The sequence below is a fragment of the Hermetia illucens genome, chromosome 4 (assembly GCF_905115235.1).
Source record: "Hermetia illucens chromosome 4, iHerIll2.2.curated.20191125, whole genome shotgun sequence".
NCBI lineage: Eukaryota > Metazoa > Arthropoda > Insecta > Diptera > Stratiomyidae > Hermetia > Hermetia illucens.
Genome location: NC_051852.1, coordinates 21,058,653 through 21,081,933, shown reverse-complemented (window position 1 = coordinate 21,081,933; position 23,281 = coordinate 21,058,653). Strand labels below are relative to the sequence as shown.

The 23,281-nt window shown below is 41.6% G+C and overlaps 1 protein-coding gene across 6 annotated transcripts in view; it reads right to left on the bottom strand.

Annotated features, from left to right (window-relative positions):
* Positions 1 to 2,770: 2,770 nt before the first annotated feature.
* The window catches only part of LOC119654449 (optomotor-blind protein), a 425,188-nt gene continuing 404,677 nt past the window's right edge, over positions 2,771 to 23,281 (bottom strand). For 4 of the 6 annotated variants that reach the window (XM_038059855.1, XM_038059853.1, XM_038059858.1 and 1 more), the window contains 2 exons: positions 10,745 to 10,968; positions 2,771 to 3,961 (listed from right to left, as the gene is read on the bottom strand). In XM_038059855.1, coding sequence (XP_037915783.1) covers positions 3,048 to 3,961; positions 10,745 to 10,968 — 1,138 coding nt within the window. In that variant the 3' untranslated portion in view covers positions 2,771 to 3,047. The remainder of the gene's footprint in view (positions 3,962 to 10,744; positions 10,969 to 23,281) is intronic. The other 2 variants (XM_038059857.1, XM_038059856.1) reach the window with 2 other exon arrangements.

Sequence of the window (23,281 nt, the reverse complement as noted above, 5' to 3'; positions counted from 1 at the left end):
AATGAGTCAAACGGTTCGAGGCTAGTTCTCTGATGATAGGGAGATGTTTAGTTGCGGGAGTCCAACACTCTGTGCGTAAACGCAATCACCTACCAAAAAAAGCCCTAAATGACCTCCATAGAGACTTATCCCGATCCTTTCAAAGATATGATGGTATTTAGAATTTACATAAATGCCTACTGTGTCAGCATGAATCCTCAACCCTCTTCGAGTGCAAGCTGAATGGGCAACGCTATGAGTGCCGCTTAGCACAGCGATATTCATCTATACTGAGTGTTGGTTCAGTGTCCCTAATAGAATGATTCAAAGTCTGTCCTTCACCATTATTTTAAGATATACAGCAGCTGAGTTATAATGCGCAACATCACATATTGATTTCACAAACAGCTCTGTCCGCGATATGGCCATGACCAAAACTACATATAACTAGGTTTCCATAAGAAGGCCAATTGCAAGCTTAAAGTATATTATCCCCCCACCCCACGTTTCTTGTATCACAGGTATCTATAATCTTCGGTGGGGTTCATGGCAAGAGCCACTTTAAATGAATCTCTCAGGTGTGATTGCCTGCCTCATGAACATTCCGAGATTGAAATCCTTTTCTTTTCAGATTCTAAGATCACATCTAACGCAGAAATCCATCATTGCTGGAGGTAAGTATGTCAATCTTAACTGGTCTAGTCAATGGCCTTTGTGGCTACCTTCATGTAGTCGTTTGATAATTGAACGTCTCAGATGGTGGTTATCCGTTATTAAATCCTTTTGGGACTCTATGTACGTCTCTGCTCACAATTGTCATTTTGGGCCCTCTTCGATTATAGGTTCACAGAATACTTACCTCTAAGCCGGTAACATTTCAAGTTCTCGATTCAAGCCAACAGCAAAAATTAGTTCTACTCATAAAAACAAATCATTTTTTAAATTATTTTAAATTTTATTTCAAATAACAAATGTACAGATTTTTTATTTCTATTTTATTTCATATTTCTTTTTTCTGTTTTATTTTCATTTGAAAATTTTTATAATTTCCATTTTCAATATTTATCCTCTCTATGGTGTGTCTGTGTACTCACTTCAATTATTTCTCTCATAATTTGTTTTTTCTTTTAATTAAATTGAATACATTTCATATCTCACTTTACATATTTTTTAGATTCTTTTGTATTTTCGGTTTTTTTATTCGCTCTTCTCAACTCAAATAAAATTATATAATTAACTATAATTAATATTGCTTGGTTTTAGTGTATATTTTTTGTTGTTGTTTATTTTGTATATGTTTGTTTTGTTTTGTTTCATTTTTTTAATCTTTTTTTACTTTAAATATCTTTCAATGATTCCCTTTTTGTTTGTTTTACTTTTTAAATTATAGTAGATTTTGTTATTTATTATATAATTTTCAATTTGTTGTGGCTTCTGTACATACATTTGTCTTTTAGTTTGTAAATTATTTATCGTACGTGCATAATTTAGTGAATTCTCTTTTTCTTTTTTTGTTTTATTCGAGCGGGATCCATTATACACATACATGTCATCTATTAATTCTCTCTATATACAAGAAAGTATATATGCATAATGAATGAAATTATATTTTAGGGATATTTTAAATATTTACAAGAGGAGGAAATAATTATTTTAAATTATGTCTTTATGTTTTACTTCTTCTTTTTTTCTTTTTTGTTGTTGTATTTTTACACGATTTATTACATTTCACCTTTTATCTTTAATATTTTACAAATTAATCTAAAGTGGGGGATTTTTTTACCGATTACATAGTAGATATTGTGAATTGGTACTAAAATAAAAATAATGCTAATAGTCAACAAAACAAATGTACAGTAACTGATGGTTTCTGTTTACAGCGAGATTATAGTTTATCGATTACACCGTTTACTAACCTAAATTCATTAAATAAAATTATATTTTGAAAAGGAGGAAATACAATTTATTTTATCACACATTTGGAAAATATGCTTGAATATTAAAGATATTCAATTGAACTGAACTATTTTGAACTAGGAAATTGACGTTGGAGGTAAATTAAAGATAGTTTTATCAAAAGAAGAATAATTAAAGATTTTATATTTAGATAGATCAAAGAAATTCGTAAACATGTTTTAGATTGATTTTTAAAAATCATAAAATAATTACAGATGCTCTATTGCTACAATCAATTTCCCATTAGAATTCGGTTTAAAACATAATCTAAAGTAAAAGTAGTTTAAAATTTTCTTTGGTAAAGTCAAGTTTACAAATATTAATTTAATTTAATCTTTATTGATAATTATAATTCAAAATATCAATTGTTTTTTTTTTAATTTTTTTGTCACTTATTCTTCATATATTCATCTTTTTTATCTTTCAATCTTGTTCACGTCTTCGGTTATTTAAGCCACGCCTGTTTTGAAGGTTCCCCAGGAAATTTAATTTTTAATCTTTTATCTGTTTCACTGTCATGTTAGCTCACAATTTATGGTCAATCAAATCATGATTATCAAAGAAATTGTAGGAGATTCTATTGAAAAAGTAATCATACAATGATTTACTTTTGCTTGTCCTGTTCATGGCGAATTGGCTCCTTTGAATAGAAAATGAATATAACAATTAAATAATATATAAACTCAGGACCAAGCTTTGGAGTAGTACAGATGACAGTGGTTGAAAAAAAAGCAATTTATCCTTGAGATGGTTCTTCGTATCTTTTTCAACTCCTCCATGTACCATGACCCTATCAAAACACGTGTTCCCTTCCAATTGTTTCATAATTCAAAATTCCAATTATTTACATATTTCTACAACAACCCTATTTACACAGTACCTACCCTAGCAGTTGTCCAATAATATAAACAACAAATATCTAATTTGGAACTACAAATGAAATAGTTGACGACTTAAAACAATTTCAATTATCGTCACGCATTCAATTCAACAACACTGAGCTGATTGGTGTCCTTTTCACCAACACCGAACAGATGTTGATGATCAACAATTTCACGATTACAATCATCATCGGTGTCGTCATTTATATCACAATCGATTTCAGCTATTTGTCACTGATCAGCAGCCATTGGTGAATGTTTCATGTTGTTTGTTGTTGGTGTTGTTCGTGTTGTATCATCAATTACAACAATCGGTCCACTACTAGTACCGTTGCCGTTGTGTTGTACTTCAAGTCCGTTAACCATTTTTTCAATACTCTTCAATTCCGATGGCGAACTACTGTGGGTTTTGCTTTGGTTTAGCGACGATTGTTGTTGGTGAAGTTGCTGTTGAGGCGTTGGTGAAACTGAGATTGGTCGTGTCGGTGGTGAAATCGATGAGGCACGTGGTCTTGGACTTGAACTTAAGCTACGCGGACCATTATCTCCGCCCCCTCCGCCTCTACCGCCGCCTAATCCACCACCTCGATCCCGAACTGTTGTTGAATTCGAACCTGGGGTAACTGCATCAAATGCTGACCCCAAGCTTCCCGGCAGGCTATATGGCGAGAACCGATGACCTTTAAGGCCGTGCAACGGTGATGTGGGCGAATGGCCTGAGTAGTGACCGAATAAGGCAGGATGCTGGGCAGCTAGGGCTAGCTGGGCGTTGAAGAGAAGTCCTGGATTAAGGCCTGGATTCATGGCAGCCGCAGCAGCAGGATTATGTAGAAGAGACAGTGGTGGTGGGGGATATAGTCCATGTGGATAGAGATACGGCAGTAAATGAGGCGGGGGATGGATGGGCGGACCGACGGATATATTAGGTGAAGGATATGATGTTCCTGCTGAATTGTGCCCATCTTTGGGGCTCCCTGATGTCGGACGAAATGCTCCACCCGTACTTCCTGCCACACTATCTGAACAACTTGAATCGCTTCCATCACGCTCGTTGTCGTCTGGTTGAAGTCGTCTTCGAATTGCCTCTTCATTTGCCGCCAAATCATTGTTGTTGCCAGTCAAGTGGTTAAACCAGGCTGCAAGGACTTTTTATTGTTAAAATGTTATCCGTTTTGTATTAACCGTATAAAATTTAAAATTATATTTATTGGATATTGTAGAATATGAGGAATTTTTTATTGTGAATTGATCTGGAATGTGCAGAAAATCTGTTACTTTTTGTAAAAAAAATTCTGTTTGGAGAAAAATTTTGTAGGCAGTGTCCCTATTTCTAAGCTGATACCCTCGACTGTCAAATCCGGGCAGAGTATAATAGGATGTTCAATGTTCCATATTAGACCTTGAACATCCTATTATACTATTATAATGTTCCATATTAGACCTTACAGCCCAAAGATACTACTTTGGATATATACTGCAATAATAAGGCCAATGATTACCTATGGAGCGGTAATCTGGGCAGAAAGAACCCAACTCTGCACACAAGCCAGGGAATTACATAAGCTCCAAAGGCTTGCGCGTGTATCAGTGAGGCAATGAGGACATGCCCAACGGCATCCCTGGAGGTCCTTCTGGGATTAACCCCTCTCCATCTGCACATACAGATGCAGGCAAAGAGCTCAATATTCAGGATGGCCGGTAGTATCAGTGAGGTGGGGAGCTGCCTAAATCGAAGGAAGATTGATATCCTTTCTAGGCGGTATCCCGAATTACTGATACCGAGGGACAACATGACAACGAGATTTCACTTCGCTAAGATTGTGATACAGGATGGAGTAACAAGTCAAACTGGGAGAGCGTGGCTGCGACATACGGCTTAAACCAGCAACTGATTACTTGGTACACTGACGGATCCCTCACAGCAGAGGGAGCGGGTGCCGGTGTTATTGGTCCAAGGAAAATGTACTTTGAGCCAATGGGCAGGTACACTAGCATATTCCAGGCGGAAATATACGCCATGGACAAATGCGCCTCCTTTAATCTCCAAAGGAACTACAGGGGGAGAACATAGCTATTCTCACCGATAGCCAAGCAGCGATCAAGGCACTTAGGTCCAACCAGGTGAACTGTAAACTGGTATGGGAATGCCTTGAGAGATTGAATACACTCGGCTCGTCCAACAAGGTCTGGATACAGGAGGAGGCAGCGGACGAACTAGCCCAGAAGGGAGCAGGGGCGTCTTTACACGGGCCAGAACCCTTCTGTGGAATCGGAAAAGGTTTTATGGCTATGAATCTAAGAAATGAAGAGAAACGGTCTACCACGGATGGAGCAGTCCAGGGTGCTTATTGAGGGATACGAATCCATGCGCACAAAGGATTGCTTAAACCTCACCAAAAAAAACCTCCGAATCATAGTGGCAATTCTCACTGGCCACAATCGGCTAAATTATCAAGGAAGCTAGGGATGTCTACGGACACTGCCTGCAGGTTCTTTGAGGAGGAGGACGAAACCTTTATATACGTCCTGGGACAGTGTCCGGCACTTGTGCAAAGTAGGTCGAGACATCTGGGAGAACACTTAATACCAGATGCACAGCTGAAACATCTGGAAGTGGGGAACATACTAAAGTGCCTAACGGTTATAGGCGTGCTTGAGAGACTATGATCAATAGGTACACTATAACCAGTAAAAGGGGCACAATAGTTCTTCAAGGACCCGGTGCGACTTTCCCTTAACAGAATAATAATAATTAGGGGCGCATAGGGCCCGAAACTAAACATTGGCTAAGTATGCCGTGATTGAGTTTTCCTTTTCTGGCCATCTTTCCTATGGTGGTGTGCATGAAGGAGACCCATGACTTGACGGTAAGGCTGTAAACGGACTGATTGAGTTCTTCGGCATTTACATCGACGAAAGGCTAATAGAAGGAATAATTATCGACTTATATGCATAGACTAGCAATGGTCCAGAATTTCGTCAAAACGACGTACAAGAGGATGTGGGTTAACACTCATCGAAGAACCCTGATATAATCGTTCATGCTCGATGATAGCATGGATCATGGGTCAAAAAAAAGAGGAGACTTTCAACAGCACTTTTTCACCTTAAGGTGTCTATTGACACCAACGAGTACGTTAACTATCTAGCGCTTTTGTCCTTTTCGTGTACCGCCAATCACTCGCAAAGAATCATAACTCCATGTCGAACTCGAAAGCCTCTGCCCCGGTATTTGTGATATCAACTACAGTCTCTCCAACGGGAGGCAAGACAGAAGGGAATCTCTGAAAATTCAATTTCCAGAGAGCTATACTGGTTTCGACGCTACTAGATGAAATCGAATGCGATACCACATTAAAATGGTAAGACATCCTGATTTGCGTCAAATTCCCTGGAGGAGGGAATCCTCTGGGAAAAGTAATATTAGGAAATATGTCGGAGTTTGTAGAGTCGAGTCCTCGAAAGAAACATAATATCTCCGGTAATACACTGCATTTTGCTAACGGAGAGGAAGCGAAGACATTCTGGCCAGTAGAATTAGTTGTGACTATTATTTTAGGCTCGACAAAAGTTGCTTTTCAAAGATGAGTTTTTATTTTGGTACGGAAATCGAAAGCCACCCCTGTAGCATTGATTCTACGGAAGGGAGTAAATCCGAAAGTTAAAGGTTCCAAGACAAAGAGACGAAGAAAATTAGAAGTGGATGAGGTATGCCAAATGAGAACGTGGAAGTAACTAACGATGTTAAGGCACGCAAATCTGTAAAAAGCCGGTAAGAATCACCAGCGCTAACCAGGATGAAAGGAAATTCGGATAGCTACATTCCCAGTGATTCAAACAATGCTGTGTACATCACTTATTTGAGGAGAGTTATATGCAAACTAGGGACACAGGAGGAAATAAAACTGGACAGATCAACCTGAAGGTATGCAGAGCCTTGATAGTAAGTTAAGACCAAATAAAATCATTAAAAGAAACAAGTAAGAACAATGAAGATGGAATCAGTGATGGGCTTATCGGATGGCGTCCCAAATTAGTCTCTCCTTTTCATATAAGAGGAACGCCTAACTGGATTCACCGGCAAATAAAATCTTGGAACAGCGTTCTTGATAGCAAGTCAAAGACAGGGTATCAACGGGAAACTCCTTTATATCTGATGTGCTGACTAACACTAGTAGGCAGAAACCTCCATTGTTAATGCTATATTATGACATGTTTAGTGTCTTGATACGCTGGATGGTGACGTGTAGACCTCACAATTGCATCCAGATCAGGCAAATGACAGGACGAAATGGCCAAACTGATCACAATGAGCCTACCCCAATTGCGAACGAAACAAAGGCTTCGTATGATCTTTGGCATTCCTAGAGTGCAAAGAGCTCCTCACGGTGGTGTTCATGCTCAAAGTAATATTAGTTGAGAGTATTAGGAAGAAAGGTGTCAGATTTAGGGCCTACTTTGTTTCGGCCGCTGCCTAGTGTGTGCCAGAAATGTCAACAACGCCTCGAATAAGGACTGACCTCACGTCGAACACCTTTGGCTAGCGAAAACGCACTATGATTGGTTTTTGAAATGTGCCCACGCTACTCGAAAACGGTTGCGACAGTCCCCAGATTACTCCAAGTTGGGCGGGAATTCCAATGAAATGAGTTGGACATTCTGGGACAATGTGTTTTTGTACTCTGGAAAGCCAAGTGGTAGTAGACGCGAATCCGGTGTCGGATTGTTTCTGAAGACTACTGCAAGACGCGCTCTCTTGACCTGCAAGTCGTTTTTTAACATACTTCCAACTGCAAGATTCCGGTCCAGGCTAAGGAGCATCCAGTGCTCTATACCAATGGAAACTTTCGATATAGTGTTTCTACGAGCAATTACACACAGTTCAAGCTTTCTGAAAGCGGCATTGTGATCGTTATGGTTGATCTAAATGCAATGGTGAGCTCTGACACCACCTTGATCGGACATGTGGTGGCGAAACGCGGTCTTGGCGAGTGTAACGATAATGTTGGAAGGTTGGTGGATTTCTGCAAATTTCCACTGCCCCGTCCCTAGTGGCACTTTATTCGAACACAGAGCCTACCATAAGGTCAATTGGATTTCAACTGACTGACACCGTATGAGCAATTAGATCGACCAATTCGTTTTCAGCAGTGGATTTATGGGTTGTTTTCTGGATGCGCGCAACAGGAGAGCCGCTGACATCGGTGTTGAAACAGATTACCATCTGATGGTTGTTTACGCTCTGCCCCTGTATCTTCTCACAGCTGGGACTGTATCTTCTCGCAGCTCCGGCCATGCAAGTCCAACATCGGCCGCTTGTATGATTCAGTTGGTGCTTGACAGTGGAAGAGCTATCTCCCTGATCGGGTGGCATATATAGTGGGTAACCCGCCTGAAAATTTCGAAGATTAGCTGACTGCTGAATCGTGGAAACGGATCGATGAACAGAAGGGTTTGAAGACTTTATCAGCCTCTGCGAGTGATGGCAGGCGTAATGTTTTCAAACTCTCCCGGGAAGTTCAACGTAATGTGTGTAGTGCCAAGAGGAAATTTTGCTAATGCATCGGTCAGAGTAGCGGAAGATGACGCAGAACGCAATGATTTCAGAAGTGTATACTGCATCACGCATGCGGTCGCATATCTTTCGATGGTCTTGTGAGGGACATCGATGGTCGACTTCTCATCCAGGATGGTAAACAACTAAAGCGGTGTAAAGAACGCCTCAGAATGGCCGGTAAGGTTCCTCCAAGCGGAAGAGAAATTTGTTCGGCCATCAGTGCACTTAAATGGATGGTGCTGGGTATAACGATCTCCCCCCAGATCTGCTACTTCCACTGATATGAAAATCTTTTGAATACGAGACCTTTACCAAAGAGCCTCAAAGAATATCTCGAAAACTTGATCGACAGAGAAAAGGCTTGTTTCCGTTTCGGGTTCTCCTGAATTGACTACATCAGCACCTTACGGATCATCTTAGAGCAGTGCGCAGAGTTTAGATTTTCGCTTCACCTGCTCTTCAATGACTTTTAGAAAGCCTTCGATAGCGTGCGCAGAGACTGTACCTGGTGTTCTCTACGCAGGAGTGGCATTCAGGAGCTATTATCAGATCGACATGTAAAGGCGCAAAATGTCACGTGCTGAGCAATTGTAAAATCTCATGGGATTTTGAGATCCAAATCGGGGTCCGCCAGGCTTGCTTATTACCACCAATATTATTTCTCCTTGTTATCGATGATGTTTTTCATATTGTTTTGTCCGAAGGACGTGGAATAATTCACTGGATAATGACATCCTTCCTACGCTGATGTTTGCTCCCTCATCGACTCATACACTTTGGCCAAATGGCTCTGGATTTGAAAAGAGAGACAAATAGACTGGACTGAAGAACAACAACAAAGTTAAGATTCTCAGCCTGAAGGGTCATCGCACTTTCCCTATCTGCATCAATGGGCAGGGAATGGGAAGCGTCCATCAATTTGTTCATCTAGGAACCAAGATGTCGTCCGACGGCGGCATCGAGCTGGATGTTGCCCGACCCATTCACAGCGGTAGATCTGCTTCCACTGCCCTGTCTAGAATCCAGAAATGCAATTATCTGAACACCTAGATCAAGTTAAAACTGTTCTGTGTTACTATATGGGAATAGCATATGGAAAGTGAACTACCCAAAAGTTCCAAAACACAACGGAGTACGTGGCCTGATACTATCGCAAACAAACAACTTGGTCGACGCACAAAACTGGCGGAAGTGGCAGTGGATAGGTCGCACCTCAAAGAGAGGCAACAATTGGAATCCAGTCTCTCAAGATGCCCGACGAATGGGTCGCCCCAAGGGCACTTGGCGCAGAATGGTGGAGAAGCTCCCGGGATTTATGCGCTTTGGATTCTATGATCAGTTCTACTATTAGGTTCGGACTATTAACTAGTTAAACTGTTGTTTACTGTGCAGTATAGAATATCATTCTAATGGAAAACGCCCAAGCTTATACGATATTATTTCAAATGAGGTACCAGACTTCATCCTGCCGTGCTAGCAAGTATTACGGCAGACCTGCATGTGTCCAATTCTGCGATCAGTTGACAAACATTGACTTACTGAACATGCTTCAGCTGTACGTCAAATGTTCGTTCAGAGCCTTTAAAGAGAAGACTAAATTGCTAGAAGGACTGCCTAGAGGATTGCTTCCAGTCAACTGAAGTCCCCTTTCTGCAATCCTGTCTTTGTTCCCAACGTCTCCCACACCAATCCATCTAATTTTTGGCTCGTGTATGTTATTGCCTGAGACTTAGATATGAAATCCATATATTGAATGCTTTGTGATATCTCTAGTCAACTGTCACCATCTGATGGGTACGTCAATAATCGGTCAGGAGTTTCTCAGCGATTTCTATGAAGGTCATGTGCATATTTTCTTCCATGTCATGTTAGCCCGTCTCAAAGTTGAAGTAGGTCACCCTGCTTATTAGTTGTTAGACTTAGAGGTGTACCTTTAGCTAGAGACGTGAAAAATTCGATAACGGTCGAATTATTAAAGTGTCAGAGGCAAATGTACCGACGCCTCACGGATTCTGTTGAACTATTTTTGTCAGAGAAATAAGGTAACTGTGACATTATAGGGCTCGCTAATGAAAATCTATTAGAATTTCTGCTGTACTTGGATAAGGACCTGATCTAACTCGTTATCGATTATGGGTGTCAATTGTCTTAGCTTAGACCGCCCCAAGGAGGAGATCGTTGGGAGGCAATTTACCAGTTTGGATATATAAGAACCGCCTATACTTCAAGCAGCCAATAATATTGTAATTCTGACCAAGTCCTAATATTTAGACCAGCTATCCAATTTTCTGCACGTTCCACTAATAAACTTCATTCAAACCAAAAAGAACTCCAAATCAAAACTTCAATATATGCAAAAATTCAACAATACCTGAATGCGGATGAGCATGCATCTGCTGCAATGAATGGCTTAAAGGCAATAGCGGACTTTGTGGTGGTCCCACCACATCCAGTAGCTTGTCATCGTCGTCCTGATTGTCGTGCCTCGTGGCTTGACTTAGATGCGCCGGTGCTCGGGAACTACTAACATGCGTTGGATTCAATTTATCTGAATCCGACGTTCCACGTTGCCCCATAAGGCCTTGCCTGTAAGAACAATTGTAGGAATTTTGTTGGTTAGAATCGTTTGTAAAAGGATGTGTTGAAATATAGTAAGTAAAAAGGACACTGTTTCGAGGTATTTCATCAATTCTTTTTGAAAAAAATTGCTGAATACTTGACTCCCATGCAATTTCAAATTTATTGGAGAATTTAAACCTAGGAAAGTTGTCAACCCTTCATCAATGTGTTTAATAGTGAATTAGGTACAATTTTTTTTTTGAATGTATGTTTTAGTGTTTGCCGCTCTGGTCCTTCATATTACTTTGTGAGTATACAACGGAAAGGCAAATGTAGAGTCCATGGAGCGTTGATGCTGGAAACTCTTTAATTAATGTAATGTACAGAACATTGTCAACCCCCGGGAACAAGGATCCTAGCCACTAAATATTCATGCAGGCTTTTGGATATTCTAGAAAGGAAACCTTATAAATTTCGCTCATTTCCATTAGGTCCTTTTGGTCTTTCTCGTAAAATGCTCCGCAGCGGTACATTAAACCTTTTGAAAATTTGTCGTAGGTTTTGTACCTGCTAACAGATTTCGGTGGATCTAGTGGGTCACGGAAGCATACGATGTTATTATGCCCAGAAGGCGGCAAGTCCCCTACTGGTAAAGCGATGAAACCAGAGCTTCGCAAGCTACTTGTTTTTGGCTAAGGACAAGAAGGCTTTACCATAAGGTTAGAGTAAAACCAGAATGCGATGATAGGCAGGAGAGCAACTGTAGGGTTGCTTAAAAGGATCCATTCGAAAAAGCAAAATAAACTACTTCAAGACATAAATCCTTTGATTGTGGCCTAATGGTGGCTATGCTAATGCTACGAATATTACTCCAGGTGACGTCTCTGCTCCTTCTCAAGGACGCTGGTGGCTCCCTTTTTCCTACTGAACAAAACAGTGAATGGTATCTCCAGTTACTAAGGGAGAAGCGGAGGTATTTGGTAAGACCAGCGACAATAAGAGTGCACGTATGGATGGCCTTTTTAATAAAGCTTTGATGATGGCAGTCAAAACTACTCACTACTCAGTGAAAAAAACAAAAGTTGGTATTGCTTGCCAAACCCCATAAGCCACCTAGGGGTTCAGTATCATACCGTCCGAACTACACATTGAGTGCAATAGGGCAGACGGTAGAGAGGGTCATCTACAATAGACTGTTACCCATTATCGAAAGTGGGAATGACCTTTCGGACCGCCAGTGTGGGTTTCATTGCGCCTATTCTATGGTGGATGCCATAAGTAAGGTGTATATGGCAAAGGACACGCTGAATATCAAAAACACATTAAACTCTGCCAACTGCGATCGCATTAAAGGCGCATTAGCTGATATAGGTGTTTATGCATATTTTTCTAGCTTGGTAAAGAATTTCTTTTCGGAGAGGACTATTTGGTGCGAGATACATGACGGCAGTAGGAAGAACATGGTCAGAGCTGGGGTACTACATCGCTCGATACTGAATCCCCTGCTCTATGTTAGAATGTAGTCTATAATGGGGTGCTTGTACTTCTCAATTTAGAAGAGGCCACGATGTTCAACTTTGTGGGTATTGTTGCAGCAAAGGATTTCAATGATGTCGAGGTCTATGCGAAGGAGATAGTTAGAGTGATAACGTCTTGGCTGGAAAGTGTCCGGCTAATTCTGGCAGATTGGAAAATGGAAGCAATCTTATTAACGGACACTATCAAATTGGAAGCTGGCTGACATACAGTCGTCCCTTATGATGATTGAGGCCAAATGGAGCTTGAGAAAGTTCCCAGAGTACGTTACTTAGTGCCTTCTCGGAACTTGCAAAAATGGTGAGGCAAAAGAGTGTTGGAGATTACTTCAGAATGGTGCGATCTATTCTGCTATGACAGTCGCCTCCCTCGGCGGAGGCGCTTGCAAACTCACAGATATGGAAGCAGATGAATTGAGTTTGTTAGCTAATGGCTCTGAGAGTTAAAACGCTTTCAGGACTACATCAGATGAGACAGTGTTGGTGCTGACAGACATGATCTCAGTTGATATTATGGCTACAGAAATGAATGTAGAGGAATTCAAACGGAGGGTTTCGAATGTTGTCATGTGGTGGATGAACGCGGGCGTCTGAGGAAGAGATTCTGCGGCATCAATGTGGTGTTAATCCTCTTGTTGATATATATCAAAGAAATCTTGCTTACAGGTGAGATGTTTCGTCTTAAAAAGATTTGCTGAGGCAACGTTTCATCAGTGAGCATAGCGATGATCATTAGGGAAGGATCTACTAGATATGCAAAGGGAAATAAAGTCATGACATTCCCGACATTAAGGTCAAAGGATAGCTTATACTGACATGACGTGATAGTGGCTGTCCCTTGTTAGGTGAGCTGCTTTCGAGAACCGGCTTTTGATGTATCCTGGCGGCCGTTCTGAAGGGAAGGTAGAAATTCATCTTTTGCAGTGTTCTAGGACTGCGGACAATATGATTGGGAATCGCCTGGCTGAAGTGATGTGCAAACCATCTGGCGGTTCCATTTCATGTCCAATGTTTGTATGGGTGCTATACACCGGAGGGTTATACCTATTTTATGGAAGACTGTTAGGGTTTTTGTGCTCCTGAAGGCACCAGAGAAGGATAGGAATAATGCCTCCCGACCTCTGGAAAGGTCGTGTTGGGGTTTCTAACCGAGGAACTGAGAGTGGAAAAATCTCATTTGGCGTTAAAAAAGCAGAACGGCCTATGAACTAGCGGCTTCACCGTTGTGTTAGGAACTGCGTTCTTGAAGCTTATGTAAATTTTAAAGGCGCATTTAATTACCTAAACTGGCGATTTGTGTTGTCGAAACTTTGTGAGTGTGGCTGCCAGGAATCAGTTCTGTGGGAGAGCTACTACCATGATAAGAAAGTATTCTAAGTAGCCCATGACGTCAATGAGCATATGTGAGTGAATGTCGAGTGCCCACAGGGATCTATCGTAGGCCTATTTATATGGAACCTGATGGTGGATGAACAGCCTGAGTTTAGTTTAGTGGTTGAATGCGGATGACCTCCTCATTCTTGTTGAGGAAAACATCCGGCTTGAATTCGAACAGCGAGGTACTGAGTGCATGCGCATCGTTATTGCGTGATCTCTTAAAGTCGGTGGCACAGTTTCTATGAGGAAAACCGTCACGATGTTGCTGAAAGGCAACTTAAGTCGCCGACAATCGACAATCGAACTCGAGTGCAGCACAGTTCCAATACTGATAAAAGTAACATACTTAGGAATTAAAACCGCGTAACTCATCAGCTTCTTCCGGCACTTGGTCGAGCTTAGGATGTGTGTAATAAAGTCAGTGCATATGCTGACGAATGAAATGAAACGTTTGTGGGACTTTCTGAGTTCTGTCGAGTGAGTTTGCGATGACGGTGCTGGTCAGGAAACGCCTGTCAGCGAGTGGCGTAGTTAGTGTGTTTTCCTGGATGTCGGACAGTCTCCACGAATTCCATGCAGGGATTTTTTGATTTTCCCTCTCTTGATTGGGAGCCAGTCCGGCATGTCGCGTCTTACCATATCAGAAGGGGCGTACGTTTGTGGTGGATGGATTATGACCGGTCCAATGGTGACAGATTAAATGGAACGAAAGTAAAAAAGGTTGGGTCTCATATGACCATGTGAAATGTGTGTCTGCCAGAGAGGATCTACGATGGATTTTGGGCTCGAAATGGGCTTTCTTTTTATGAGGTATGGTAGCTTCAATAAGTTTCTCTTCACGTGGGACCTTGCCTCAAGTCAAGGTTGTGTCCAGTTTGGGGCAGGTTAAGAGGACTGAGTACATGTCCTCTGTGTCTTTCCAGCGTATTCTGATATTCGAGGATATTGCGTTCATGTACTGCACGGTATCCGTGCCTTACTAGAAGTGATATGCTTCTATGAGCTAATGTATACGCGCGGCAACGGAGGCAGTTGCTCGACGCTGCTTCATTTGTAGTATGATGGGTGATGGCGATAGTGGCCACGATGGGCAGCTACCAGTCCGGGCGTTTGTGACCACAACGAAGCCTTTTACGTACTTGAGGAAAGCGACTAAAACCAAGTTAGAATCTGAGGTTATTTGCTACTTTGCAAACGGGGATGGTCCTTTGAGAACATATATACTCCAGGAGAATTCCTGGACGATGTGCTCTCGACCCGGTTCCCTGGTGATTGTGATTGCGTTTATATCGCAGGCAGAGTTCCGTAAGGGGTGAATACATGCAGTTATACTTTACAATTGGAGCTCTGTACCCCTTAGTTGCAGCAGATATGCTAGATAGATTTTGCATCTACTGTGTCTGCACTTGCTCTGCTAGTTACGGCGGGTTTCTCTGATTGTAGTCGCCAATTATATCTGTGTCCGAGGAGGATCGTGGGATTATGCTTACACGGGAGGTACTCACGTTAAATCTCAAGAACCTTCACACAGAATACAAAATCCGGTAAGATCACAGTTACATGATATCTGGCAACGCGATGGGACAAGTCTTCGAAGGGTCGGTGAACACATAGATTTCCAACATTCGGGCACGACTTGAGCGAGAACGCGTCTGAAAGTGAATCCGCTCCGTGAAGTAATACCGAAATGGCTGTCAGGCAGTATCTTGGCCGGGAACTCAAGAGGTATTTTTAGTGACGTGTCTGGCTAAGAATTTTATACCTACGAAATGGGAGCACGTATTGATATATGTTTATATTTCATGTTTTGTCCACATAAGTCCGCCTAACATTTTGTACAGCAGGAGCATGCACTAACGTAAACGGTAATATCCATGATACAACCCGAGGTTGAACTTTGGGATAGCCAGGTTGAGAGGCTGAGGCTCAACTGAATCTGTCATTGCACCGTCGGCAGTTGAGAGATAATTTGGTGCATGAGGCACTTTACCGTAGCGATAATCATGGACAACCCAACTCGCGAGTCAATTACATTGCCGTCAATCGGCTTTGCCATACAAAACGGGCTGGAAAATTTCTTATATAAAATATAGACTTTAGCCAGGCTATACGCTGGGCTTGTCATTTCTGGAGCTGATTCGTGTAGAATTTGACACCCGAGGCTTTTCATCATCCGTATTTTTTGCTAGGTTTGGCAAAGGAACAGGCTAGCCATGTAGCGTGGCTCAAGTAGGTGTGGTATGAGAAAGCTCTCAACTTACTTTGTATAGAAGAGCGTATTCACAGCCGGGTCTCGAGCCGATTTGTCGAAGACTATCGCGACCGATAAAATCCCCTCCTGTGAGACTGAGCCCTGATGTAAATTTTTAGAGAAATTAAGGGCACGTATTTTGAAAGCTGAATTTTCGAGCTGTGACTTTTTCATTACGAAATCAAAGCGAACCTACGTAGGCAGCAGAAACTATAATATCCTAACAAACACTCGTAGCTTCTCTCTTGTAATTCCTAACCTTCGAAATGGATCATGCTTTTGTAAGCCCATCCACTTACCACGTACGTGTTTGTCTTGAATGCTATGAAAAGCGATTACACCACGATTACAAGATGTAATAACCTTTAGGCCTCTTAGACTGTCCACTAGACCTGACGCCCGAAGAAGGGTGGTAATCAATTATTGGTCAATACGTTGCATGTTCTGCGTAGACTAATAACTTAGTAGGATTCCAGCATGCTCCATCGAGTTCACATCCAGCTATCAAAACAATATCCAATGAAAAATGAAATCCAGCCACCGGCAAAGTATTTCCGCCCAATACCGCCTGAGTGAGACAGTGAAATTCAATGTGTTTAGTCACACCATGCGTATTACATAGTATTCGATTTACGGAGAGGGAAATAACAGTGTAATCCCTTAAATACTTTTCACTGAATTGTGACATTATTTTTTCATTATTTCCTTCTTTTTTTTCCTCGGTAAAATGTGCTTGTTGTTGGCTGTATTCCACCCCAAATGATATGGGGGACAACGATGGGGTCGATTATTACATCGGAAGAAAAAGTGGAATTCAATTATGATCTCTTGCCACCCTCATGAATTCCTTTTTTTTCAGGTCGGTTGCTATTGGAAAGCATGCACGAGAAAGTGGGGTGAGAAATCTGGGAAAGGGCCGTTGACACAAATAAGGGTCATGTCGGTAAATATTGTCAAGATTTGAAGACAAATTTTTAAGCGTAGGTCTTGAAATACTTGGACAGGAAGCACGGTTACTGGGGGTTAGCAAGAGCTGAGTAGAAGGACAGTGTCCATTCGGGAACGCATACTCATCTCAGGTTGCATTTGTATTCCCATCAAAATAAATTTCTCTCGCGAATAAAACAAATCCTTCCCAAGAGTCATCTATTCTCCTGATTCGCTCTCACAGCCACGTTAAGCTCCTCATCCATTCACCCCCACCACAAGCTCTGATAAAATTGTTCAAGTAAATTTTAAGCAATTTATCCAGTTTCCACAGTGTCGTTTCTATCCAACTCAAACGTCTGCTAATGCAACACACCAACCAACATGGGAAACACTTTGCGACAGACAGACGACCTGGTATAGGAGGAACTGCCAAACCAGCAGGATTACATTGGCTTATCCGAAATACAATTTGCAGAGGGTGCTATTGGCAGCAATATTTACTCAGTATCAATTTCTAGTTGGATTTTCATCATCCCCAAAGTTACAGGAGCACAGAAGAGGGCTATGAGAAGGATTCATTCCTCCTCGGGACTCTTTCTATTTCGGGATGATTCTTGATTTGTGTCTGCTCTCTCCTTCCCCGGTCCTTTTCTCGTGCAATTTTTTTTCCGGGTAATTCGACTGATTTCCAATGATTCCTGTGATATGGATTGAATGATGAATCGGTTTCTTCCTGATTGTTACACACAGGAGCAGGCATGGGTGCAGCCGTGAGCTCTCTCCCCTGAATTACTCACTGACTAACTGATAAACTGACTGACTAAATGTTCGTCTGCCGTACTTCGAATGTCTGCCTGTCTGATTCCGTATCGTCAGATTAAATGACTGATGAAGGGAATGATTGGGGATAATGTCGGTTAAGTGTAATTGACACGGAAGATCAGTGGCTGGCTCTTCACGTTATTAATGAAGTTGTAACGACGTTGTAGCTTACTCAGGGGTGTGGGAAGAGTACTTGGCAGAGAATGAGCAGAGGGGGAAGGTATACATTGGGGTATTGGATTACTTCGATTGGGATTAGTGTTGAAAGTGAGAGGTGGATTGCGAACATTTTGAAGCGCTCACGGCTTAACTTGCTGGAGATTTCAGGAGCGAATCCTTCCTAACACTTAGTTGAGTGCATCTTTTTTCCTAATTTCCCATCTTTGTTTGTAGTTCCTTTTCCTTGTCATAAAGTTGACGTAGAATCGAAAGGTTATACCAAAGTTAAACGAATACCCTCAGGCACATTTCCTAGTGTGACACATCTAATTTCTTTCACACCGCAAATTGCATTCTTAACTACGTTTCCATACAAAACATCTTTCCACATCCTTTAACCATAAACCATATTCAAATGATTTCCCTGCAATTATCCTTTCACGGACCCCGCAATTACAACTTTTTATTCAACACCAAAGGGAAGCCGGCTCAATCAAAATGTATCGGAATCGTTTGTCGTCAGTTTTCGGTAACAATAGAAGATTGCAAAAATTGCCCTTAAGCGATGAGTCAATAAAACCATTAGCACAGCATCCTTTCGGCCGTTTGTCCCCTATTTCGTGTGACAATGTTGGCAAGGACAACACTTGAAGGTTTAAGGGCGAGAGAAAAGGGTTTGTTGGTTTAATATGTCAACTGAAATGTTTCATTTGTTTTGTTGTAAATAAAGGACAATCGAAGGGAGGATTGGTGATGGGATAGTCAACCCCTGACTATGAGCACTTAGTTCTGGCGGTTTGCGAGAAAGAGGATTGATATTATGTTTGATAGAAAGTTTTCCGTGGGATTCTTATTTCATCAGTTGGTACGGTATGAGTGATAACAGTCGCGTTGGACACACTTATTGTTGGTATTACGTAGTCGTCCTTAATTCAATTCCCAACGACCCAACTCGGGGTGTCAGGGATGACTATTCCTGAAGGTTTTCCTTTCGATTTTCGGACAGTGAACTCATTTCTCCCATCATTCCTGGGTGGCTCTCAAAAATAATGTGGTCCACCTCCTTTAATCTGAAATCTTTCGTTGCCTCCTTTTACGTCAACTCTGCTTTGCCTCCTCCATGTGCTCCCCGAAGTGTGTTCCAACTGTCCTTTAAGTGTGTCTAATGAACACTTTGTTGCAATGGCTGCGGGAAATTTTGTACGCCCTAGATTTGGCCGTTGGGTCGATTGGCTCCTTGGTTGACCACAGTTGACTTTTTTCCTACTACTGAACATCGGCATCCAAGCCATGTTTCTACAGCTTTTGTTTCAATGAAAGGCAAATTTCATTAAACCCCAGCTCTGTGAACCTTTTGGGCTTTTAAGCCTATCAGGTTGCTGACCACTAGTCGTTCAAGGCTTCTTATACGTTTGTCGATCAAACTGTTGATTGTCAGGTCGGTCTATTCATTAAATCAGGGGATTTCAAAAAAATATGTGTACTCCTTTACCACACTCTCCAAGGATATGGGGAGGTTTAATATACGATGATTTATGTGGTTGAAAGAGACGACCTGGCACTGGAGATGTGTCGTTTGGTATCTGATTGCCTTCTAGGTCTCTAGTTTTAAAGTCTCCTGTTTCCTCCTTCATAGCAAGTCCTTATTCATCTCCAGGGTGAACTTCATATTCTGGTAGACTACTACTAAAAGAATCAACCTTTTCAACTGATAATGGCATAAATTTCATCCATATGTCTCTTTCAAAGTTTGTCGCATCAGGTCTGTCAAAACTAAGTCTGTTTTCAATTCGGTTATGAAGTCCTCTTTGAGGAACGATGAGATGGAAGTAGTAGATTGGAGCTCTTTTCATATTCACTTCTAAGGGTGAAGAAATTTTCTTCCACATAGATTCTGACCAGCTTCGTTTATTGTCAATCGTTACCTTCATATTGTTGACCAATTTGTTGCTGCTGTAGCCAGTATTTTCGTAAAGCAGTTGCTTCTTTGGCCAAAATTTTTGGAAAAAGAGCCTTGACATCAAAGGCAACCAAGATATCCTGCTCTTCGAGTTCCACAATCAACTGAAAAACCTGGAAAACCTATCAACTGAGAAACCTGGACAAATTCGTTTGAGATCTTGGCCCATTTGGTTTCAACTTTTGGAATTCATTGTCTCTCAATTGTCTCAAAAAGTTAGTCTTCTATCTTTATTGTTCTCATTTGGCGAGAGTCATTTGATGTTATCGGTTCGTTTGTTTTTGGTGCTGACTTTTCCCGCATGTACCTTGTTTTGCCTTCATTATGGTAGAACCCAAGGCCCCGATCGCTGCCTACTCAATCGGGATGAAGCTAGATTGTACAGCTATTTTTGTTCTTCCCATTATGATAATATCGTTAGCACAGGCCAGTAGTTGGGTGGACTTGAAGAGGATGGTGCCTGTCGCAATAACATCGTGTATCACTTTTTCCAGAGCCAGGCCAAAAAGGATGCAAAATAAGATCTCCTTGTCTTAGATCGTTATTAATATTGAATAATCTCGAGAGTGATCCTGCTGCGTTATCTGGCCTAGTCGGTTTTACAAACTTCGTCAGGAAACCAAGCTTTGAAGTCGATGAAGAGGTGGTACAACTGATGGGCATTTCCAACTTTTTTAAAATGCTTGCCGCAGACAGTGCAGAGAGTGTTTTGCCTGGAGGCAAGCCTCTTTAGTATGGACCAATGACATTGTGGGCGTGTGGGGCTATCCGGCTTAGCAGAGTGATATCTCCCTCTGTATGTTTGAAACAAATAATGCCTCCCTCCCAATCGTCAGGCATTGATTCGCTGTTCCTCACCTTGAGCTTCAGTTGATGAACGGCTTGATGTAATTGATCGCCTCTATATTTAACTAGTTCAGCTGTAAATCCATGGGTTCTTGGCGACTTATGAGATTTAAGCCGACGAATTGCTCGGAATGTTTCTGTCGTCGGAGATCAGATTTTCCTCTTTGCCTCGGCAGGATGAGCAAGATCATTTGTTAATGTTTCATCTCCAGGACCTCCGTTAGCTGCGGTTCCTACGGGATCCATTTTTGCCTTATAGACGTTACGAAGGACTCTCTTATGTGTCCCGCCTGATTGGCAGAGGCGATTCTAGGTGGTGTTATTATTCGACCTCAAAGTACTATGCTTTCGGGATAGTGGTCCGAGTCTGTTTCGGGCTGCCTATATGTTCTGACATTCATCAAGACTGAGAAATGGCGGCGCTCGATTAACACCTAGTCAATTTATTTGAAGGTCCCATCTGGAAAGATCCATGCATGTTTGTGGGCCACTTTTCGCTCAAATTAGGTACTTCCAACAACTGGTGGAATAATCGGCAGTCCGTTGTCATTGGTTGTTTTGTATAAGCAATTGGAGCCCGAGTATCGCCTGTATGCGGGCTCCACCCCTACTTGGCTATTAAAACCTCGAAGTAAGATTTTGATGTCTTGCTTGGGGTAGGCTACGGGAGGAGTTCGTTCTACTGCTTCATAGAATTTATCCTTCCATGGTTTTGCAGTCTTCTCTGTAGGAACGTGAACGTTAATGAAGCTCATGTTTCGAAATTCACCTCGCAAGTGCCAAATGCATAGCCGTTCCCTTATGTTTTCAAAACCGGTTTCATTTTTTGACAGATTAGGAAACCTGCTCCGATCACATGGTTTACTAGGTGACCACCATCGCATATGCTGTAGTGGCTCTTCGTCGGTCGGTCGTTGTGTAATCAGTCCAGTCCGAAACTCTTGTGGCTTCGTAACAAGTTGCTTTCCGTGTAGGGTTGGCAGCCCTATTCAACCCTCAACCTGGATGACCAGTTGGTGCGATTTGTCTCATTTTTAGGCATCCTTCCTTCTCTGTCTGCAGCTTTTCGTTAAGGAAAAGTTCCCAGCGGTCACCACGTGGAGGTGGAGATAGGGTTTGCTAGTAGAGCTGTTGCCGTTGGTTCAGCAGGCGTTTCCCAGGTTTCTGTTTTCTGTTCAGCCACAAGCTGTCTCTTTCTTTCGAATTTGACTAATTCATTAGCGGTGTCGGCTCATTTAGAATTAATACGCCATTTTTGTCAGACATGAGCGTCGGTCAGCATGAAGTATATGACCATACTACCGAAGAATCCTATCTCGTAGTTTTTTTCACGATGAGTTCCATAGGAAGACAATTGAAAATGGCTATTCAACAAAGTTATTTATTTTTTTTGTTTTTCTAACTTCATAATTTAATTGAGGCAGCTTTCAACGCTCTCGAATATTCCATGTTTTTCAATTGGCGAGAGTCCAGAAAATTGCAAAAAATCATTCGGTCAAAGCCTTATTTTGTTTAAATGGCTAAGATTACCAAGGATCCACAATACCGTGGGAATTCAAAGTCAGATTGGTAACAAACCTTACGAGCTGTTTCTAATACGATTGCTTCATCTGTGATATGGAATATTCGACTTGCAATACACTCCGTGAGGTCAACATATTGTCTATTGTTGGGGCACCCCTCTCAGGGGAGGGCCAGTTAATTAACATCTGAGGGCGGTTGTCTTTTAATGCCAGCTACCGGAAATCTGTGACTTAACTCACTCCTTCCGAAAATACTAACAGAACAGAAAACAGAACCTACTTAAAGCATACCAGCTGTCAATTGCTAGGGTCACTAACCCTCCCCTTCATTATACTCACTTGTCTCACTGTTTCATAATTAGTTAGGATTATGTATATTAATTTTTGAAAATGATGCCAGTGAGATATATAGGCTAGATTCTTATTCTGGTCAACGCACTCCTTCTATCTGTATCAATGCAGATAGATCACACTTTGAGTAAGTGCGACAACTCCGTTCTTCCAGATTTTGGCACTACTACAGGATGGGCGATGAGTCGCAGAGCCACATGTCTCAGAAAGTATAGAAGGGGTGGAACCTTCCTGGAAAGTCCTAAGGAAGCTGAAGCACATTTTTAGAACCGATATGAATACGAATAGGAAAGAGTGACAATATTATAGAGGAATTTTCAAATCACTGAAAGAATGTCTGGTGAACGCTGCCCGTTAATAGCGATATAACTGACATTACTATCCTTAGTTCAGTAAGTTATTGCTGCTGAATTAACGTTACCCAATTCTAGTTATCTCCGTTGTTTTGACGACGATGTAAAGGAGTGCAAATTTTGTGGAAGCCCCAAATTGGAGCAGGACTGTAATTTTCTACCAAATTGTGCAAAAACACATCTTACTTCTTCACCTAGACTAAGTGACGATAGATATTTTGAAAATAGTAACCTTAATTTTG